Below are 18,776 nucleotides of genomic sequence, written 5' to 3'. Positions count from 1 at the left end.
GTTAATTGCTCCTGTCTGACACACTTAAGCAGAACTTGCCTAACTACTATACATTTTCTGGCCTGCTCGTCCCTGATTGGTGGCGTCTGGCTGATTCAGCGGGGAGAGGACCAACCGTAGTGCAGACCAAGATTACCAATCAGACTTGCACAGATGTCAACCGCAGGAGTAGAGCAAGGCAAACATTTTTTAAATCAGTTATTCACCCCTAAAGCTCCTTCTGCAAATACCCCCCCCCAACACAGGTATCTGAACTAGCCTCATGACTTAGCCAAATTAATGTAGCTAGGTACCCCCATGTTTGTGTATGCCCATGTATCCATGCCATGGTGTTCATTGTGCGTGTGGATCTCTGAGGTGCAGTAATGACCACCCTTTATCACGGTTCGTCTTTGTTAGCCAGGAAACTGAACTTGGGTTGTTTTCAGCCGAGCTGCTTGGGCGTGTAGAGCCCAGAGCTGTGGCCGCTCTCTGTGCGATACAATTCATTCACACCTCTGAGAGTGAGAAGACGGTGGTCTCCACTTAGCTTCATTTCACATCACCGTGTCCCACTGGGGCCACGGTATACGAGAACTGCTCCCGGAATACACTGCAATAGAGTGCACTGCATGGTACTTTAAACCTGAGGCTCACTAACAAAGGTAGAGAAAACAAACTTCCCCGTGGCCTTCTCAGGACCATTCCTTGTTGTAAATTTTTTCCTTGGATTTTTTTCCTCGTTTTTCTCCCCAATTGTACCTGGCCAATTACCCCACTCTTCCGAGCCGTTCTGGTCACTGCTCCACCCCCTCTGCTGATCCGTGGAGGGCTGCAGACTACCACATGCCTCCTCCGATACATGTGGAGTTGCCAGCCGCTTCTTTTCACCTGACAGTGAGGCGTTTCGCCAGGGGGACATAACGCGTGGGAGGATCACAACATTCCCCACAGTTCCCCCTCCCTTCTGTAGGGATGCCCAACCAAGCTGGAGGTAACACGGGATTCAAACTGGAGATCCCCATGTTGGAAGGCAACGGAATAGACCACTACGCTACCTGGACGCCCCTCTTGTTGTAATTTTACTACTCCTTCCACTTAGTTTTCCTTGCTCATTCTGTCGTCCCTCTGCTCTAGGGGACAGCACTACCCGAAAGACTAGAGCCCAGTTAAATACTAGTTAGCGAGAAGAGAAGCTGTTTAAATTGCATCTTAGATTGCCAAGCAAAAAGGAAAGTGCCATTAGTGTTGGGTTTCTGTGAAACGGCTGCTTCAAGCGCTTGGGACAGAAGATTTATTGGCCTAAGGGTCTGTACAATGGCCTCTCTCATACTGAGACACGACAAATGGCAACCACACGTACAGGCCAGCACCACCACCGAGACAATGGCATTCAGCAGCATTGATATTTTATGGATGGCCGCAACTGTGGCTTTGAATGGAAAGTCAAATTGCAGGGTGGACACCTGGGATCTGTGGCTAGGGTGGATGTGCTATTGCATTTGAGTGACTGTAAGATATACCAGTAGTGCCCTGTTGTGGTGTAAATATTTGGATTCAGGAATAGCTGTGGTACTTTTTTTCTCTGTCCCCAAGGGCTGAGAATATGTTGAACTGTTGGGTATTGTCCTCCTATACAAGACAGTTGGCTCATTTACACACGTGGGTTGTAGAAGAGCGCAGTGGTAATTGAGAGCAGTGGTAGGCTGGCACAAGACCTTAGGTCATCCCAAACAGCCTCTCATAAAAGAACAACACTATCGCACAATGACTTTCTTTCCTTGTGGCCATAACAAAGAGTGCTCTGAGGGCCCACAGTCTCTGGCATTACTCACCCCTTTGACTCTAATGCCTCCTCTCTTGCTCTCTCTCCCCCGTCTCTCCTCATCTTACTTTGTCTAAAATTGCTTCTAGACTATCAGCAGGGCTAGTAGGATGAATGTTGGTAACCATAGTAATGGCCGTAAACTACATGAAAAGGAGTGAGTATGCTCACAAGATGGTTTCATTTGGTCCTGTGAGTTTACATTACTTATTTGTACATGGTAAATGAGTTCATCCATACATTATCTGAACCGCTTATCCTGCTGTCAGGGTCGTGGGGATGCTGGAGCCTGTTCCAGCAGTCGTTGGGCGGCAGGCGGGGAGACACCCTGGACATGCTGCCAGGCCATCACAGGGCATGGTAAATGAGTTCCACGATTAAATGTATTTTCTGCATGTCAGCAGGAGTGGTTTTCCAGTGACTCATATCTGCTGATGAATGCAGTGAGCAGCCGGGAGAGAAACTGGTGTCTCTCTTTCTTTCTTTTTTTTTGTGGATTTTCCCCCCTTTTTTTTCTCCCCAATTGTATCCAAGCAATTACCCCCACTCTTCCGAGCCGTCCCGGTCATTGCTCCACCCCTTCTGCCGATCCGGGGAGGGCTGCAGACTACCACATGCCTCCTCCAATACATGTGGAGTCGCTAGCTGCTTCTTTTCACCTGACAGTGAGGAGTTTCACCAGGGGGGCGTAGCATGTGGGAGGATCATGCTATTCCACCCTGAACAGGCGCCCCGACCGACCAGAGGAGGCGCTAGTGCAGCGACCAGGGTACATACCCACATCCGGCTTCCCACCCACAGACACGGCCAATTGTGTCTGTAGGGACGCCCGACCAAGCCAAAGGCAACAGCGGGATTCGAACTGGGATCCCTGTGTTGGTAGGCAATGGAATAGACCGCTACGCCCCCAGACGCCCCTATCTGTCTCTTTTTCTCTCTCTATCCCCATTTCTTCTGATCCCTATGCTTCTCCTCCTCCGCTCTAGTATTGGGGAGTATAGCTCCAGCCAGACCTTTTGAGAGAATGACTTATACATTTGCTGACCCATCCCAGCAGCGTCACTCGGTTTTAAAACGGTTTGCACCACCTCTGTGACAACCCTTTTCCAAATCCTTTTCATTTTTCCCCAAGTTTCAAGTAGGACACCGCAAACTGCGGTTCAAGCTCATCTTCAGTCAACCCAAGTCTACATGTGTTCCCAGTGCTGACTTTGTTAACGCCGCTTGTTGTTAGTATAAATGTGCTCTGCCTCCCCACAAGTACTGCATAGGAAAGCAGCGAGGCAGACTATGAAGGTGACGGTTTAGCGGTGATGGTATTTCTGCTTGAAAAAACAGTTTTGGTTTTTCTGGGCAATTCCAAGTCGATGAGCCTTGTTGGCCTGTTTCACACACAAAAGCCTTGTTGCAGCTGTCCCCGATTAGAAATGTAATATCTCTCCTCCCTTTGTTTCCATTAACCTTTGTGTCCTTTTTAGATGTTTGTGTAATTGTTCTCTTGTTCCAGGCTTTAAATCTAACCTGTTAGTTGTACGTATGGAAGGAAAATACGACAGCAATACGTTGGTGGAAGAGGTGAGATTTGTCACCAGGGTAAGTTAACTCTTGAGACTTCCTGGGCAAATTTGAGTTTTGTGGCTAATGGGCCGCTGCCATGTACTGGGTGTGTTGTTGTTTAGTTGCCTTGGTTACACAACCTCAAGAGGAAGTCTCAAATGAGGTAACTGAAATGCCGTCAGAAGCTCTGGAAATGGAGTTGAGCATTTGGAAACCAAACTCACTGCAGTAAAATATAATTCAATCAGCCTTTGAGGAGTCCCCCCCACCCCACCCTTTTCTCCTCATTTGTATCCGGCCAATTACCCCATTCTTCCGAGCCGTCCCGGTCGCTGCTCCACCCCTCTGCCGATCCGGGGAGGGCTGCAGACTACCACATGCCTCCTCCGATACATGTGGCGTCGCCAGCTGCTTCTTTTCACCTGACAGTGAGGAGTTTCACCAGGGGGGATGTAGCGCGTGGGAGGATCACGCTTTTCCCCCGAGTTCCCCCGAACAGGTGTCCCGACTGACCAGAGGAGGCGCTAGTGCAGCGACCAGGACACATGCCCACATCCGGCTTCCCACCTGCAGACACGGCCAGTTGTGTCTGTGGGTGGTAACACGGGGACCAAGCCAGAGGTAACACGGGGATTCGAACCGGCGAGCCCCGTGTTGGTAGGCAACGGAATAGACCACCACGTTACCCGGACGCCCCCAGATCTTAATATCTTGAGCATGGCTCAGCGTCTAACAGGGCTTTGAAATAATTGAACCTTTAAGCTTCCCGGAAGTGATACAGTTAAATTTACGTGAATAAACATTTCCGAAAGAGTGTAAACATTTTATTTAAAATATTTAAACATTAAAAAGATATTTAATAACAACGTCCCCTCTATTCAAACAACAGCTCCCTTTTAAAAGTCTGTGTGTCTGTGCTTGGTGCGACAGTATCACAGCGTCATGCTCCATTTAACATTATTATCTCGAATATCACAATCCAAATCCCATCCATAACATTGACTACACTTCTGGAGCGCAGAGCAGCGTTTTGGCGAGCAGGCATATGGAGAACGGCGCTCGCGGGGGGTTGCCAGATCCACGGACGAGAGACGGCAAGCTGGTTTCGTAATTAAGGATTTGAAATTCACTCGTCACTCGTGCTGATGAACGGGGCTCAGCGGGCGGACGGGCTGCTCCGCCAGAAAACGCCTCTAGGTGCACAGCAGGGGGCAGATTCTCCAGGTTATTTTTACAGCATCTTAGTTCTGATAGTGAGTTAAAGTCGCCTTAATGTTGGCGTAGGTAAAGCCAACCGTCGTCGTCCCTTCAGTCATCGATATACGATCTGATCGCCAGTTGGTCAAAGCCGTGTGTGTGTGTGTGTGTGTGTGTGTGTGTGTGTGTGTGTGTGTGTGTGTGTGTGTGTGTGTGTGTGTGTGTGTTATCGCCTGCTCTGGTCTTAAAGCAGGCGGAGGGAAGCCATTAGAGTCCAGGTGTGCAGAGCTCTGCAGTTCATGCCTTACATAACGGCAGCCTGCAGACGTCGCCTCACTGCTGCAGAGGGGAGCCGCTGAGCTTCAGCAATACACAAGTTTCCTCTCTTTTGAACAGTCACACTATGAACCCTGCGATTTGGTTTTTTTCCTCTTTTTTTTTTTTTTTTTTTTGGCCCCATTTTAGATGTGTTTTGCAGCCATGGTGTGCAGCATCCATCAGAACTGTCCCGTTATATTCTGGACAGCGCTGGTGGGTTGCATATACGGAGAGGATTGGCATGACTGTAAAAAGCTGTTGGCTGCTTTTTAATTCAACATCTGTCCTCCTCAGCCAGCGTGTTCTGCTGACACACATAGGCACATATACATACCCGCACAAAGAAGGCCAATTTCATAACCCAGAGAGCTCGCTTCATGCCAGTCACATCACAATCCCCTCCCTTTATTCCTTTTTTTTCTCCCCCCCCCCCCCCCCCCTCATGCCATCATTCACTCACAATCTGTAAAACGTCTCTGTTGTAACGTGAGCTGCACTGACATAAAGGCAACACCTGAGCTGAGCTGAGCTGCGTGGGAGGGAAGACGTGACATTCCATGACATCTGGCTAACCCCAGCTATTGCCCCCGGTTAGTGTTTTTCCCGGTACTGCCGGAACGAGCCCGAACATTAAAGCCCGAACACAGAGTTTGTTTACAGTTCCCACTGGATGCACATCAGTTCCATTGGGTGGTGCATGGAGCCGGCCGACAGCGAGTAGTAGATCTAGACGAGAGTTCTCTTAATCAGGAATATTCAGGAATATTCATTTGTCATTTCATTCCATGCACCTGCGCACCTGAAATGAAGCGAAATACCGTTTCCCCCAACCTGCAGCAGTGCAACACTAAGACAACAACACATATCCAAACTACAAAACACATATATCCAACATATCCAACAAAACAAAAAAAATCACTGTCCGGGACAGCGAATGCCAGGATGACTGCCGGTCTGCATGGGCTAGCAGTTAGTGTAGCCTGACCTGCTAATTCTCCCCTCATGTAGGAATGCTGTCTGCAGCCCTCTCGGTGCACTCACAGTGGGTGAACAGGTGGAATAATATCACACAGGCTTTGTGCCGGTCATGTGCCGTGCATTGCACGGGCAATTTGGCACACAAGGCCCCCTCACTTGTCATTTTCAGTCACACTCGCTCATGAAGTGATTAGATTTGTGACACAAGGGGACAGGTGCAATCTGCTTGACACACTCGTGCGCACGCAGGGTTTTTCCTTCCCTCAAACTCGTGTGAGAGGAGTTTCGGGTTCATGTGTGTTTTGCCTCGTACATTTTTCAACAAGAAAGACAAATATTGAATCTCACACTGTGCAGTCTAGCCACTGTGTGTACAGTAGAGATCGCAACTGCAACTATGAGTCAGTTTCTACAATGAGCGTATTTGCTTTTTGGGCTGAACCATTTGGCCTGTGTGTCTTTTACAGGGCCGGGAGTCCAATAGAGGACATGCCTTCGTCTTGAGTCATGGGACAAAACGCGTTTTAAAAAAAAATGCTCACTTCATTCACAGCACCACCACATCACCAGTATAAGGCGGCGCCTCGGATAAATGAAAAATGAATGAAGTGAAAATGAATGAAAGCCACTTTATTCGACTTTGTATTCTTACAATGAATGTGTTCTCTGCATTTAAGCCATCCTATTGTATAGGAGCAGTGGGCAGCTGCAGCGCCCGGGGACCAACTCCAGTTCTTCTTTCCACTGCCTTGCTCAGGGGCACAGACATTAACCCTACAATGCATATCTTTTTGATGGTGGGAGGAAACCCACGCAGACATGGGGAGAACATGCAAACGCCACACAGAAAGGACCTGGGACGGCCTGGGGTTCGAACCCAGGACCTTCTTGCTGTGAGGCAACAGTGCTAGCCAATGTGCCGCCTTTTCATATAAATTTTTTTTTACAGCCCATTTTTTTAAGATAGCCCATGCCTTCACCCTCCCAACCACATTTGAAACTATTTTCAGATGATTGCTTCCTGTTACAGATGTCATTTGTCCCTGTTAAAATGTCTTTAAGCAGAACACTGAGTCAGCAGCATGGGCAGTGCTCCTAGTTGCTCTGAGTTGCTTTTCTGCTTCGACCCATCTGGTGGCCTTTATGGCCTTAATACTTTTATATATATATATATAAAAAAACACCTAACAAAATCAAGTCAGACACTTACTAAATCCAAATTTGACAGGTGTGCATTTGTGCCTTAGAGGAATATGCAAACCAACAAATGTATCATCACTGTGCCCTGTTAGGATAATGTTCCCATGCTGACTTTTAAAAAAATTGCGTAACACTTTCTATGAAGCTTGCATCTAAAGTGCCCCATAAGCATCTATTGCATATGTAACGCCCATACTTTCCTATAATGTGTATTACAATGACTAACGGCTATGGCTGAAGACTGAAATAGCACTGAAGTCTCATTATGCATCTATACAAAACTTCAATAAAACAAGTTGGCTATGATGCGTTATGACATTTGACAGATAAACAGGCTAATGATGACATATTTATAATGCATAAATCTGTTTTAAATTGACAATGTATCATAAAGGTGGTTATGAGGTGCTGTGAGGGCGTATACATGGTTATAATGAATCTTACAATGACTTATAGCTACACTTATATAGTAGTTATAGATGTTTATAGGATGTTATAGATGGACGCTTCATAAAAAGTGTTTCCAAAAATTGCATTTTTCAGTGGTGATGCTGTTTATGTATATTGTCTTAGCTTCTGTGTGTCATGTAGAAGAGCAGTCCTACATGGCCATTGCCATGTGGATGTAATTACATGTGACATTTAATGGGACACTGTATTCTGCCTGCCACTGTACGCTGACTTGAATGCTGCTTGATATGGTTGCTAAGCCGCTGGGATGGGCTGGGAGACTGACAATTGGCTTCCCTGATGTGGAAGAAATCCTATCCAGAGATCTTTTTCCATCCATCCATTATCCAAACCGCTTATCCTGCTCTCAGGGTCATGGGGGATGCTAGAGCCTATCCCAGCAGTCATTGGGCGGCAGGCGGGAAGACACCCTGGACGGGCCACCAGTCCATCACAGGGCCGACACACACATTCACACCTAGGAACAATTTAGTACAGCCGAGTCACCTGACCTGCATGTCTTTGGACTGTGGGAGGAAACCGGAGCACCCAGAGGAAACCCACACAGACACGAGGAGAACATGCAAACTCCACACAGAGGACGACCCCCAAGGTTGGACTACCCCAGTGCTCGAACCCAGGACCTTCTTGTTGTGAGGCGACCGCGCTAACCACTGCGTCACCGTGCCGCCCTAGATCTTTTTCTTTTATTTGAATATCCATAAATTTTGAAACTGGAACATTAATATGGGTGGTGATTTAAGGAGGCAGTGTTTCTGCTTCTCTGTTGTGTTGTGTGGCGTTTAGTGTGGCTAGTTGTGTGCAGCAACGAGAGGCTCGCTGATGCTGACTGATCTGCACATGGCTGTAGACTGGAGGCTGTCATGTAAACTGGAATATTGACACTCCAGTAAGTTTACACAGACAGGCTATTCTGTGATGTGTATGCACACACACACACACACACACACACACACACACACACACACACACACACACACACACACACACACACACACTAAGCCCCTTGGATTATGGTCACGCAAAGTTTACCCTAGTTGATGACTAAGTTGGCATGAAATCTACAAATCTAATGGTTCCATTTTTCTGTGTGTGTGTGTGTGTGTGCGCGCATGTTTTTGTGACGTGTCCGGCAGCTATTTGACCGTGTGCGGGAGGACAACCCGGATTTCCACGAGAAGATCATCCCCATCAGCAGCGAGCTGATGCAGCCCGGCCTGGCCATCAGCCCGGAGGACGCGGAGAAGCTCACTGCCTGCATCAACATAGTCTTCCATTGCGCAGCGACCATCCGCTTTGACGAGCCGCTCAAGTGAGGGTCACATTCATGGCTTAACGCAACACGTAGATGCATCCGCTCTTTCTTTTCATATGTAAACACAAATTGCTCTTTTTCTCTCTCCCTCAGCTATTGCCGCATCACTTCCCTGCAGTCTTCGTTTCAGTCTAATCTTTTCATGTTCCAGTGAACATTTTCTAAAGCATGTTTATTAAGAATTGAAGTAATCTCTTTGGTTGAATGAAGAAAGTACCGGAAGCCGGAGTGGCTCAACCAGCTTCATCCATCTTGTTATTGTTTGGTCAGTGTCCTATGAAGCAGGAAACGCCCATTGTGAGGTATTACTCAGCGGATATACTGCAGGCTTATGATGTTTGATTCAGAGCAAAGAGGCTGTTGATGATGTTGGGGGGGCAGGTGTTACAGTTGAATGAGGATGTTGAGAAAGAAACCATTCCACCATAGTGGCTTTTCTACCATTGTCTTTCATAATATCAATCGTTTGTTCTCCACTCTGAGGAAGACATTCTTCATAAATGGTTTTTGTGGTAAACTTGTAGGAAATTGGAGCAGAATAGTCCCACATGGAGGAGACTATAGAAAAAACAAATATGTATACTGGATATTTGGGCGGCGCAGTGGTTCGCACGGTGGCCTCACAGCAAGGAGGTCCTGGGTGAAGAGCCCCGGGGCAGTCCTACCTTGGGGGTCGTCCCGGGTCGTCCTCTGTGTGGAGGTTGCATGTTCTCCCCATGTCGCGTGGGTTTCCTCCGGGGGCTCCGGTTTCCTCCATTAGTCCAAAGACATGCAGGTCAGGTGAATCGTTCATTCATTCATTGGTGTAATTTCATTGAGTTTATTGGGAGTCGCTCTTAGTCTGGCCCCTCCCCTAGGACCAGTTGGGAGACCCTACCTGGGGCTATTGCCCCTAACAACACAGCTCCCAGGATCACCGGGACACACACACCCCTCCACCATGTTAAGGTGGCAATTCTCGGAGGGGTCAGGTGAATCGGCCATACTAAATTGTCCCTGTGTGTGTGTGTGTGTGTGTGTGTGTGTGTGTGTGTGTGTGTGTGTGTGTGTGTGTGTGTGTTGGCCCTGTGATGGCTTGGCGGCCTGTCCAGGGTTTCTCCCCGCCTGCCACCCAATGACTGCTGGGATAGGCTCCAGCATCCCCGCAACGCTGAGGGCACGATAAGCGGTTTGGATAGTGGCTGGATGGATAGATATGCTGCATATTATCACTGCTAGTTTGCGTGCATGTTGTGTAATGCCGCCTCTATGCAACCAGCATTATTTTGTCATGTTGCCAGTGAGGCCAAGCTCATTGATCAAGTCCAGCTCGTTATCAGAGGAAGACAGTAGACACTGGTGTCGTCCCTCTGCCACGGCCTCGGGCTGCTGCTCTGTAATTGAATCTTGCTGGGGATGGTGCCCTGTCGATATTTCATGGCAGCATATTTGATTTCTGCTGCAGATGACAGGCGTTCCCTGGCACGATGCCCGGAGCCTCGGGCTGTTTACAAGTCGCTGGGCTCAGACAAGTTTTGTACTCAGGCAGTGATTTGGATAATTACACCTGTAAGACTATCTGTGTACTTTACGTGAATAAACGGAAAATCTATGTGTCAATGTTTAATCCTGCGTGCACACAGAGCTCTGAAAAAAGAAAGGAAAAGCTCCATGACTTTGTGAATCTTGTTAGAGGTGTGTTTTTTAGAAGCCAGCGTATCCTGAGTCTGTGTGATCTTACTTTAGGTAAATGGTTTAGTAATGAATTAACACGACAAAACATGGATCCTTGAATTCTGTTGAAGAAGACATGGAGAAATTGGCCTGGGCACAAAAATTCACTTGTTTGAATTCCCACGATAACGTCCTCTGGGGGATAAGACTATTATTCCACTCTGAGCAGTGTGTGTGTGTGTGTGTGTGTGTGTGTGTGTGTGTGTGTGTCTGCAGCAGTGCTGAACCGCCATCACAGTTTGGCTCTTTTCAGATGGGTGGGGTGGGGGGTCAAGACACCTACAAGCTATTAGCTAAGTCCAACCTGCCAAAGCCAATGATGGTGCACTTTTACACTGCCATCGTTGAGTCCGTCCCTCGCCTCCTCCATCACTATGTGGTACGCTGCTACCACTGCCAAGTACAGACTGAAGCGTATCATTCGTTCCGCCGGGAGGGTGATTGGCTGCAACCTGCTGGCCCTCCAGGACCTGTATGCCTCCAGGACACTGAGGCGAGCAGGAAAGATCATGGCCAACCCTTCCCACCCAGGCCACGGTCTCTTCAAATCACTCCCTTCTGGCAAGAGGCTAAGGTCTGTAAAAAGAACCTCGCGCCACAGCTTCTTCCCTACAGCAGTAAGCCATTCTAACAAGCCCCCAGACACCCACAGATCCTGACACTGCCACCCTTCCACCCCCCACCCCACTTCTATCTCCCCTACTGTGCTCTCTATATATGGTCACCCTGCATAAAACCTGCACTTCCCTGTAAATAACTCTTATTCTGTACAGAACTTCTTGAAATTTTCCTTTAACGTTTTGTAAATACAGCTCCTGCCACCCAGTGCTGGGTTTCAGGGGCTGCCGTGTGGTCTCTCGTGTTTCAACTCTGAATGGGTGGTGAATGCACCTTATTGCACCTGACTCATATTTTTATTCATCTTGCATATATATTTTATTTCCATCCATTCATCCATCCATTATCCAAACTGCTTATCCTGCTCTCAGGGTCGCGGGGATGTTGGAGCCTATCCCAGCAGTCATTGGGTGGCAGGCGGGGGGACATCCTGGACAGGCCGCCAGGCCATCACAGGGTCCATACACACACCTAGGGACAATTTAGTATGGCCGATTCACCTGACCTGCATGTCTTTGGACTGTGGGAGGAAACCGAAGCACCTGGAAGAAACCCACGCAGACACGGGGAGAACATGCAAACTCCACACAGAGGGTGACCCGGGACGTCCCCCAAGGTTGTACTACCCCAGGGCTCGAACCCAGGACCTTCTTGCTGTGAGGCGACTGCGCTAACCACTGTGCCGCCGACTATATTTCATTTATTCTTTTTCATTTTTATCTTCACTAGTTATTGTTAATCTTTCCCTCTCTTACCAACATACCAAGACAAATTCCTTGTATGTTCTCGTACATGGCAATGATTATGATTCTGATTCTGGTATGAGTGACAGCTCTGTTAGGGTAAAACTGTTAGACTCCTCTCTAAAGTGCTTTAAATTGATCTGCTGCCAGTTTGGCCATCTCTCGCTCCTTCCATCTGTCTCTCCCATCGGCTTCCCTCTCTTCCTCACCCTCCCTTTACCTCTTTTTCCCTCCTCTCATGTCCTTCACAGTGGCCTAAACCTCTCCCCTTTTTATTTCTTCTCTCTCCCTCTTTTCCTCTGTCACCTCTATGAGCTATTACTTTGCACACCAGTCGATGACCTTGTAAAGCGGCACAGCCACATAAATCAGATGACAGTGTCGCTGTGTTCTGGGAGAGCCTTCCAGACTGACACCTCTGGGCAAGTCTCTATCTGCGCTTAAGGCCGCCAGCAAAGATCCCTTGTTGCGGCGCTCCTGGTCATGCTTGCCAGTCTTCACATCCAGATAAAGATATCAGGAAACAGTTGGACCGTGACTCGAGCGCCCGGTGGTTCATGGTGGTGCCTCTGTTGCTCCACGACCGTCTTGCTGCACTCATATCTGCTCCCAGATGGCAACAGGGAGGATGATACCACCCACACAAGTACACTCAAGCTCTCCCCTTGACCCCCCCACCCCCGCACCCCAACTGTCACGACTGCCGGGATTCATTCAAAGCCTGCCACCAATGGGCTGACACTGCCTGACCACATCTGATTTATGCCAGCGGACCCATCGACCACCATGCAACCACCAAGACACACACTGCCTTGCTCTCTCCCATGCTTTGTCTGCGTCTCTCATCCTTGCCATCTCTCTCTCTCTATCTTACACACACACACACACACACACACACACACACACACACACACACACACACACACACACACACAGTGCTGACAAGCACCACTCGCACATTGCTTAACGAGGGCTGCATCTCTGTCTGCTTGAGGTGATCCACAGTCAGTCATGTGGTCCCCGCGGGCAAAATAACCTCGGCGTTTTATTCTGTTCCAGCTGAAGGAGCCATCATAGGTCCTCTAAAGATTAATATTCATTGTGGTTTTGATCAAAAGGCAGATGTATTGGTGTGTGTGGGTGCAGTAGATTTGTCTAGCTAAGCTCCAGAATGTTCTCGTGTGTGCATGTGTGCGCTCGTGTGCTAAGAGGTAGTGAAAGCTGCAGATAGTGGGTGGACTAACGTATTTGTGACAAAATCACACACCTGCTCTTTTTGTCACCCACTCCACCTCCCACAGCAGATTGATGTATCACAATCTGACCACTCTGCTGGGACCATAATCTCGTATTCTCTGAGTAAACACTCAGCATTCACTGACAGTCTTACCAGCCCATGTCTCAGCAGAGATGCAGGCTCTGTTTCTCTATCTGGCACACCTTTTCCTTCCTCACACACAGATACACAACCACAACCACAAACTCTCTCTCTCACCCTTTCCTTTTCGACATAGTGACTGTGTTTCTGTCCTCTCCTCATCAGACACGCCCTGCAGCTCAATGTCATTGCCACCCAGCAGCTCCTCAGCCTGGCCCAGCAGATGCACCACCTCCAGGCCTTCATCCACATCTCCACCGCCTATGCAAACTGCAACCGCAGGCACATCGACGAGGTCATCTATCCGCCACCGGTGGAGCCCAAGAAGCTCATTGAATCCCTGGAGTGAGTACTTATCTATTTATTGATTTTGAAGTCATTAGGACATTGGATCAATATGATTTTTGCTCAATTTGTGCACGATGACACTGATGAATTTGATGTGTAACCCATCTGTTTCCAGTCATATGTTTTGCCCTCAACGTTAGAGACTATCAGACATGGCTGTGACATTTAACGGTCATCAAGACTGACATCATAAATGCTACAGCTATTTAGAGAAGCGATCTGTTGACAGCCATGGACAGAAGCTGTCAGTCTGAGCTATAACAGTCTAAATGGTATAACACTTATAACACTGTGTAGTATTCTGGAAAAAATCACAGTGCTGTCTCTGCGTGATGGACTTAATCTTATTTCCTGACTCCAGGTGGATGGATGATGGCATCATCCGCGACATCACACCACGGCTTATTGGCGACCGTCCCAACACCTACACTTACACCAAAGCCCTGGCTGAGTGCGTGGTTCAGCAGGAGCAAGGCAAGCTCAACATTGGCATCATCAGACCCTCCATAGTGGGAGCCAGCTGGCAGGAACCCTTCCCTGTGAGTCTCCCCTCATCTTACCTTGGCTCTATCCGTCCCTCCCTCCGTCACTCCCTCTCGGAAACACTTTATTCAAGGCCCGGCCCCTGTCACAGAGTGTCTTTCTGACTATTAGCTGTTACTGTGAAGACAATTGTCCTCTGATAGAGGTAAGCGACTTCTGTGCAGTGTGTTCAAATTAGTCATAAACAGCTTAAGTCCTGGTAAAACGCGCATTCATCATCTGTTAGCATTCCCGAAAAACAGTTTCACCGGGTGTCCAGGTAGCGTAGCGGTCTATTCCGTTGCCTACCAACATGGGGATCGTCAGTTCGAATCCCCATGTTACCTCCAGCTTGGTCGGGCGTCCCTACAGACACAAATCGCTGTGTCTGCGGGCGGGAAGCCGGATGTGGGTACATGTCCTGGTCGCTGCACTAGCGCCTCCTCTGATTGGTCGGGGCGCCTGTTCAGGGGAGAGGGGGACTGGGGGGAATAGCGTGATTCTCCCACGCGCTACGTCCCCCTGGCAAAACTCCTCACTGTCGGGTGAAAAAAAGCGGCTGGCAACGCCACATGTATCGGAGGAGGCATGTGGTAGTCTGCAGCTCTCCCCCCAGATCGGCAGAGAGGGTGGAGCAGCGACCAGGACGGCTCGGAAGAGTGGGGTAATTGGCCGGGTACAATTGGGGAGAAAAAGAAATTGAGCGCAGTGTGAATGATGATACTGTTTACGTCTTCCTGTTGCCTGACGTAAATGTTTGCTAACATGTTGGACCGTCATTACTGACAGACCCCACACTCATTATGCCCCTACTGTTATGGCAAAACAAATGGAAACAGGATATTGATTGGTGTAATCCAGCACTGGTCAATACCTCGCCGCTGTGGGCTTTATCTTAACTGGCGCAGGGTTAGAGCAGACTGGCTGGGCCGGCAGTTTCACACTTTGGTTCAGGACGTTCTTGATGTCCTGATTCAATTGGTGCCCTGATAAAACAGCCTTTGCCGAATAGGGGCTAAAACCCAGCAGCTGGGGTTGTCGGTGGGACAGGAGCTTGGTGGGGTAATGTTTATATATAGCGTAGGGTCCTGCTGGAAGTGTGGCTTAGAAGTAAGTTTTACACAAAGCCTGCGTTGAGTCTTCCCTTAATCAGTTCAGCATGTATATCACAGTTAGCATAACAGCCCAGGGGATGGTTTAATACTGAACACCAGCCATTATTCACACTTGAAGGTGGATGAGGGGTCGTATGGAGGCTATAAATGCTTCCATTTATCCCATGATTTGTGTAATTGGTGAGAGTTGTCTTGTCTACCACGTAATCGTTTTTGTTACGGCTTGCTATAACATTAATCTTGTTAACTGTGGAAGTAAGAGCACTGTTTCAGATAGGCTATCCCAAAACATAGCCCAAAACATAGCAAATGAATTTAAAAGAAAACTTGAGAGACGGCTGGGTAGCGTAGCGGTCTATTCCGTTGCCTACCAACACGGAGATTGCCAGTTTGAATCCCCGTGTTACCTCCGGCTTGCTCGGGCGTCCCTACAGACGCAATTGGCCGTGTCTGCGGGGAGGGAAGCCGGATGTGGGCATGTGTCCTGGTCGCTGCACTAGCGCCTCCTCTGGTCAGCCGGGGCGCCTGTTCGGGGGGGGGACTGGGGGGAATAGCGTGATCCTCCCATGCGCTACATCCCCCTGGCGAAACTCCTCACTGTCAGGTGAAAAGAAGCGGCTGGAGACTCCACATGTATCGGAGGAGGCATGTGGTAGTCTGCAGCAGGGGGTGGAGCAGAGACCGGGATGGCTCAGAGGGCAGGGTGATTGGCCAGGTACAATTGAGAAGAAAAAATGGGGGGGAAAATAAAAATTGAAACACTTTTTTTGGAGGGCAGGGGGGTACACAGAAATACACTATAATCATGATCTTTTACATAACTAAAAGCACAGGAACGGTAGGAAAGTCCTGGTGCTAGCTGATGTTAGGAGATGTAGGTCTGGGAATCCACTAGTTACTGGTCTGTGTACAGCCTTGAGCTGTAAGCATGGCCTGGCCCAGCAGCAACACCTCAGTCAGCCTCGCGCACGCTTGGCCGGTCAATTGTCTTGGCAGCTCACACCAGTAAAGCTGTGAAGCAAGGGGGGTATGGGTGTGCGCACACATGTGCGTGTGGGCGCACACAGTGTGTTTACAACCACACATAATGTATTTTATGTGCCATCCGCTACTGTATCCTCAGAGATTTACCATGTGACCAAAATATCAGTGGCAAAGTCTCAGTGGAGGGTCACAGATTTATCTCCCCCTTTGGTTTGGCTTGAAGCCATCAGCAGATTGCTGTGCTAAAAACACACCACTGGCCTGTTCATCATCTTCTCTGCTCATCTGTGTGCTTATCTACCCCAGAGCATATTATTAGACCCAGGATTAGACCCGGGCGCATGATGGGCTCCGGTCCCACACCCGGGGGTAAACTGCAGCAGTCTATAACCAGTGGTTTCATCCATTTTTAATGGGATCTAATTGAAGTTGACAACGACCGCATTACCCTCCCTCAATCTTGAGTGCACACATACATAACCACATCCAGGAGGTGCCATTTGGTTCTGTAACTTGATGACATTGCTGTGATGTTATAACTCTGTTTGACAGACCACTTGAGAAAAAAACTTTTATCGCCAAGAATGATGCCAACGTCTCCCCTCTTTCCTCCCATACCGTAGGGTTGGATTGACAACTTCAACGGGCCGAGTGGGGTCTTCATCGCCGTAAGTAAATTGTTTCCTAATCCTCCATTTTGGGGCTTGTGAAAAGAAGGAAGGCTTATTTTTGCAAACCTTACTTTGTGTCCTCCTGTGTCAGGCTGGCAAGGGCATCCTGCGCACCATGAGGGCCAACAACGATGCTGTGGCTGATCTGATCCCTGTGGACGTGGTCATCAACCTGACCCTGGCTGCTGGCTGGTACACCGCAGTGCACAGGTTAATGCAGGCCATATTTACTTCAATACATAACAGCTGAGACGGTCGCGCGCCAGCATGGACAGTCCAACACTTTTACTTTTCACTGGCTTTTTAGGATATAGTATTTGCTTTGAAGATGATGTGACACTGACTGTCAGAGAAATATGAATGTGAGTTGTGCACCAGGACAGCACGGTGGTGCAGTGGTTGGCGCAGTTGCCTCACAGCAAGGGGGTCCTGGGTTCGAGCCCCGGGGTAGTCCAGCCTTGGTGGGTCGTCCTGGGTCGTCCTCTGTGTGGAGTCTGCATGTGCTCCGGTTTCCTCCCACAGTCCAAAGACATGCAGGTCAGGTGAATCGGCCATGCTAAATTGTCCCTAGGTATGAGTGTGTGTGTGTGTGTGTGTGTGTGTGTGTGTGTGTGTGTGTGTGTGTGTGTGTGTGTGTGTGTGTGTGTGTGTGTGTGTGTGTGTGTGTCAGCCTGGCGGCCTGTCCAGGGTGTCTCCCCGCCTGCCGCCAAATGACCGCTGGAATAGGCTCTAGCATCCCCGTGACCCTGAGAGCAGGCTAAGTGGTTCAGATAATGGATGGATGGATGGAGTTGTGCACTATTTGTTAAATTGAGTTAGCTATGCTAATGTCTCATCAGCACTTTTCCTTTTTTTTTTTAAATACCACAAAGTGTCTCTTTATGCTTTCAGCACTGTTTGCTTACTCAAAAAAATTGAGCAACAGATTACTCAAAGCCTCTCTGGAAAATTTTGAAATCGTTCCATATCACTCACAGGGGCACATCCAGGCCACTCAACTGAACTTCAGTGTGAAAGATGACTCCAACCAAATAGTGTTGAAGCGAATAACAGTATTTTTGTAATTCGTTAACTCACAATCATAGGGGCAAGATAACGTATAACTAATAAAAGTGAAGTAGGGGCGTCCAGGTAGCGTAGCGGTCTATTCCGTTGCCTACCAACACGGGGATCACTGGTTCGAATCCCCGTGTTACCTCCAGCTTGGTCGAGCGTCCCTACAGACACAATTGGTTGTGTCTGCGAGTGCGAAGTCGGATGTAGGTATGTGTCCTGGTCGCTGCACTAGCGCCTCCTCTGGTCAGTCGGGGCACCTGTTTGGGGGGGACTGGGGGGAATAGCGTGATCCTCCCATGCACTGGGTCCTCCTGTCGAAACTCCTCACTGTCAGGTGAAAAGAAGTGGCTGGCGACTCCACGTGTATCGGAGGAGGTGTGTGGTAGTCTGCAGCCCTCCCCAGATTGGCAGAAGGGGGGTGGAGCAGCGACTGGGACGGCTCGGAAGAGTGGGGTAATTGGCTGAATACAATTGGGGAGAAAAGGGGGGGGAACCCCCCCCCAAAAAAAAATGTTGAAGTAATTGTCTGGCGTTTCATGTCGTGGCATTTCATTAATAAAGTTGCCTACCAATCATTTCTGCCCCAAGTTGGCTTAATGTGTGTTACATTTGTAGTGGGAGTCTTTTTGATTTATTATCGTAACTGCTGCACCTTACAGCAAAGCTTTCAAGGATTAACCTTTTGTAGAAGAGTGAAGCTATTTCAAACTGCTGTGCGTTTTCTCCATTTAAGTTGAGGTAATTTGTGCTCATCTCCTTCAAGTGAATGCAGACACTTGGAGACGGTA

The 18,776-nt window shown here is 48.7% G+C and overlaps 1 protein-coding gene across 1 annotated transcript in view; it reads left to right on the top strand.

Annotated features, from left to right (window-relative positions):
• The window catches only part of si:dkey-97m3.1 (fatty acyl-CoA reductase 1), a 64,491-nt gene that overhangs the window by 38,725 nt on the left and 6,990 nt on the right, over window positions 1–18,776 (top strand). The window contains exons 3-7 of the mRNA XM_056276952.1: window positions 8,662–8,837; window positions 13,458–13,637; window positions 14,002–14,179; window positions 16,885–16,929; window positions 17,024–17,142. Of these exons, the coding sequence (XP_056132927.1) occupies window positions 8,662–8,837; window positions 13,458–13,637; window positions 14,002–14,179; window positions 16,885–16,929; window positions 17,024–17,142 (698 nt within the window). The remainder of the gene's footprint in view (window positions 1–8,661; window positions 8,838–13,457; window positions 13,638–14,001; window positions 14,180–16,884; window positions 16,930–17,023; window positions 17,143–18,776) is intronic.

Source organism: Lampris incognitus, chromosome 3, assembly GCF_029633865.1.
Source record: "Lampris incognitus isolate fLamInc1 chromosome 3, fLamInc1.hap2, whole genome shotgun sequence".
Lineage (NCBI taxonomy): Eukaryota > Metazoa > Chordata > Actinopteri > Lampriformes > Lampridae > Lampris > Lampris incognitus.
This window is presented reverse-complemented; position numbering and strand designations above follow the sequence as displayed.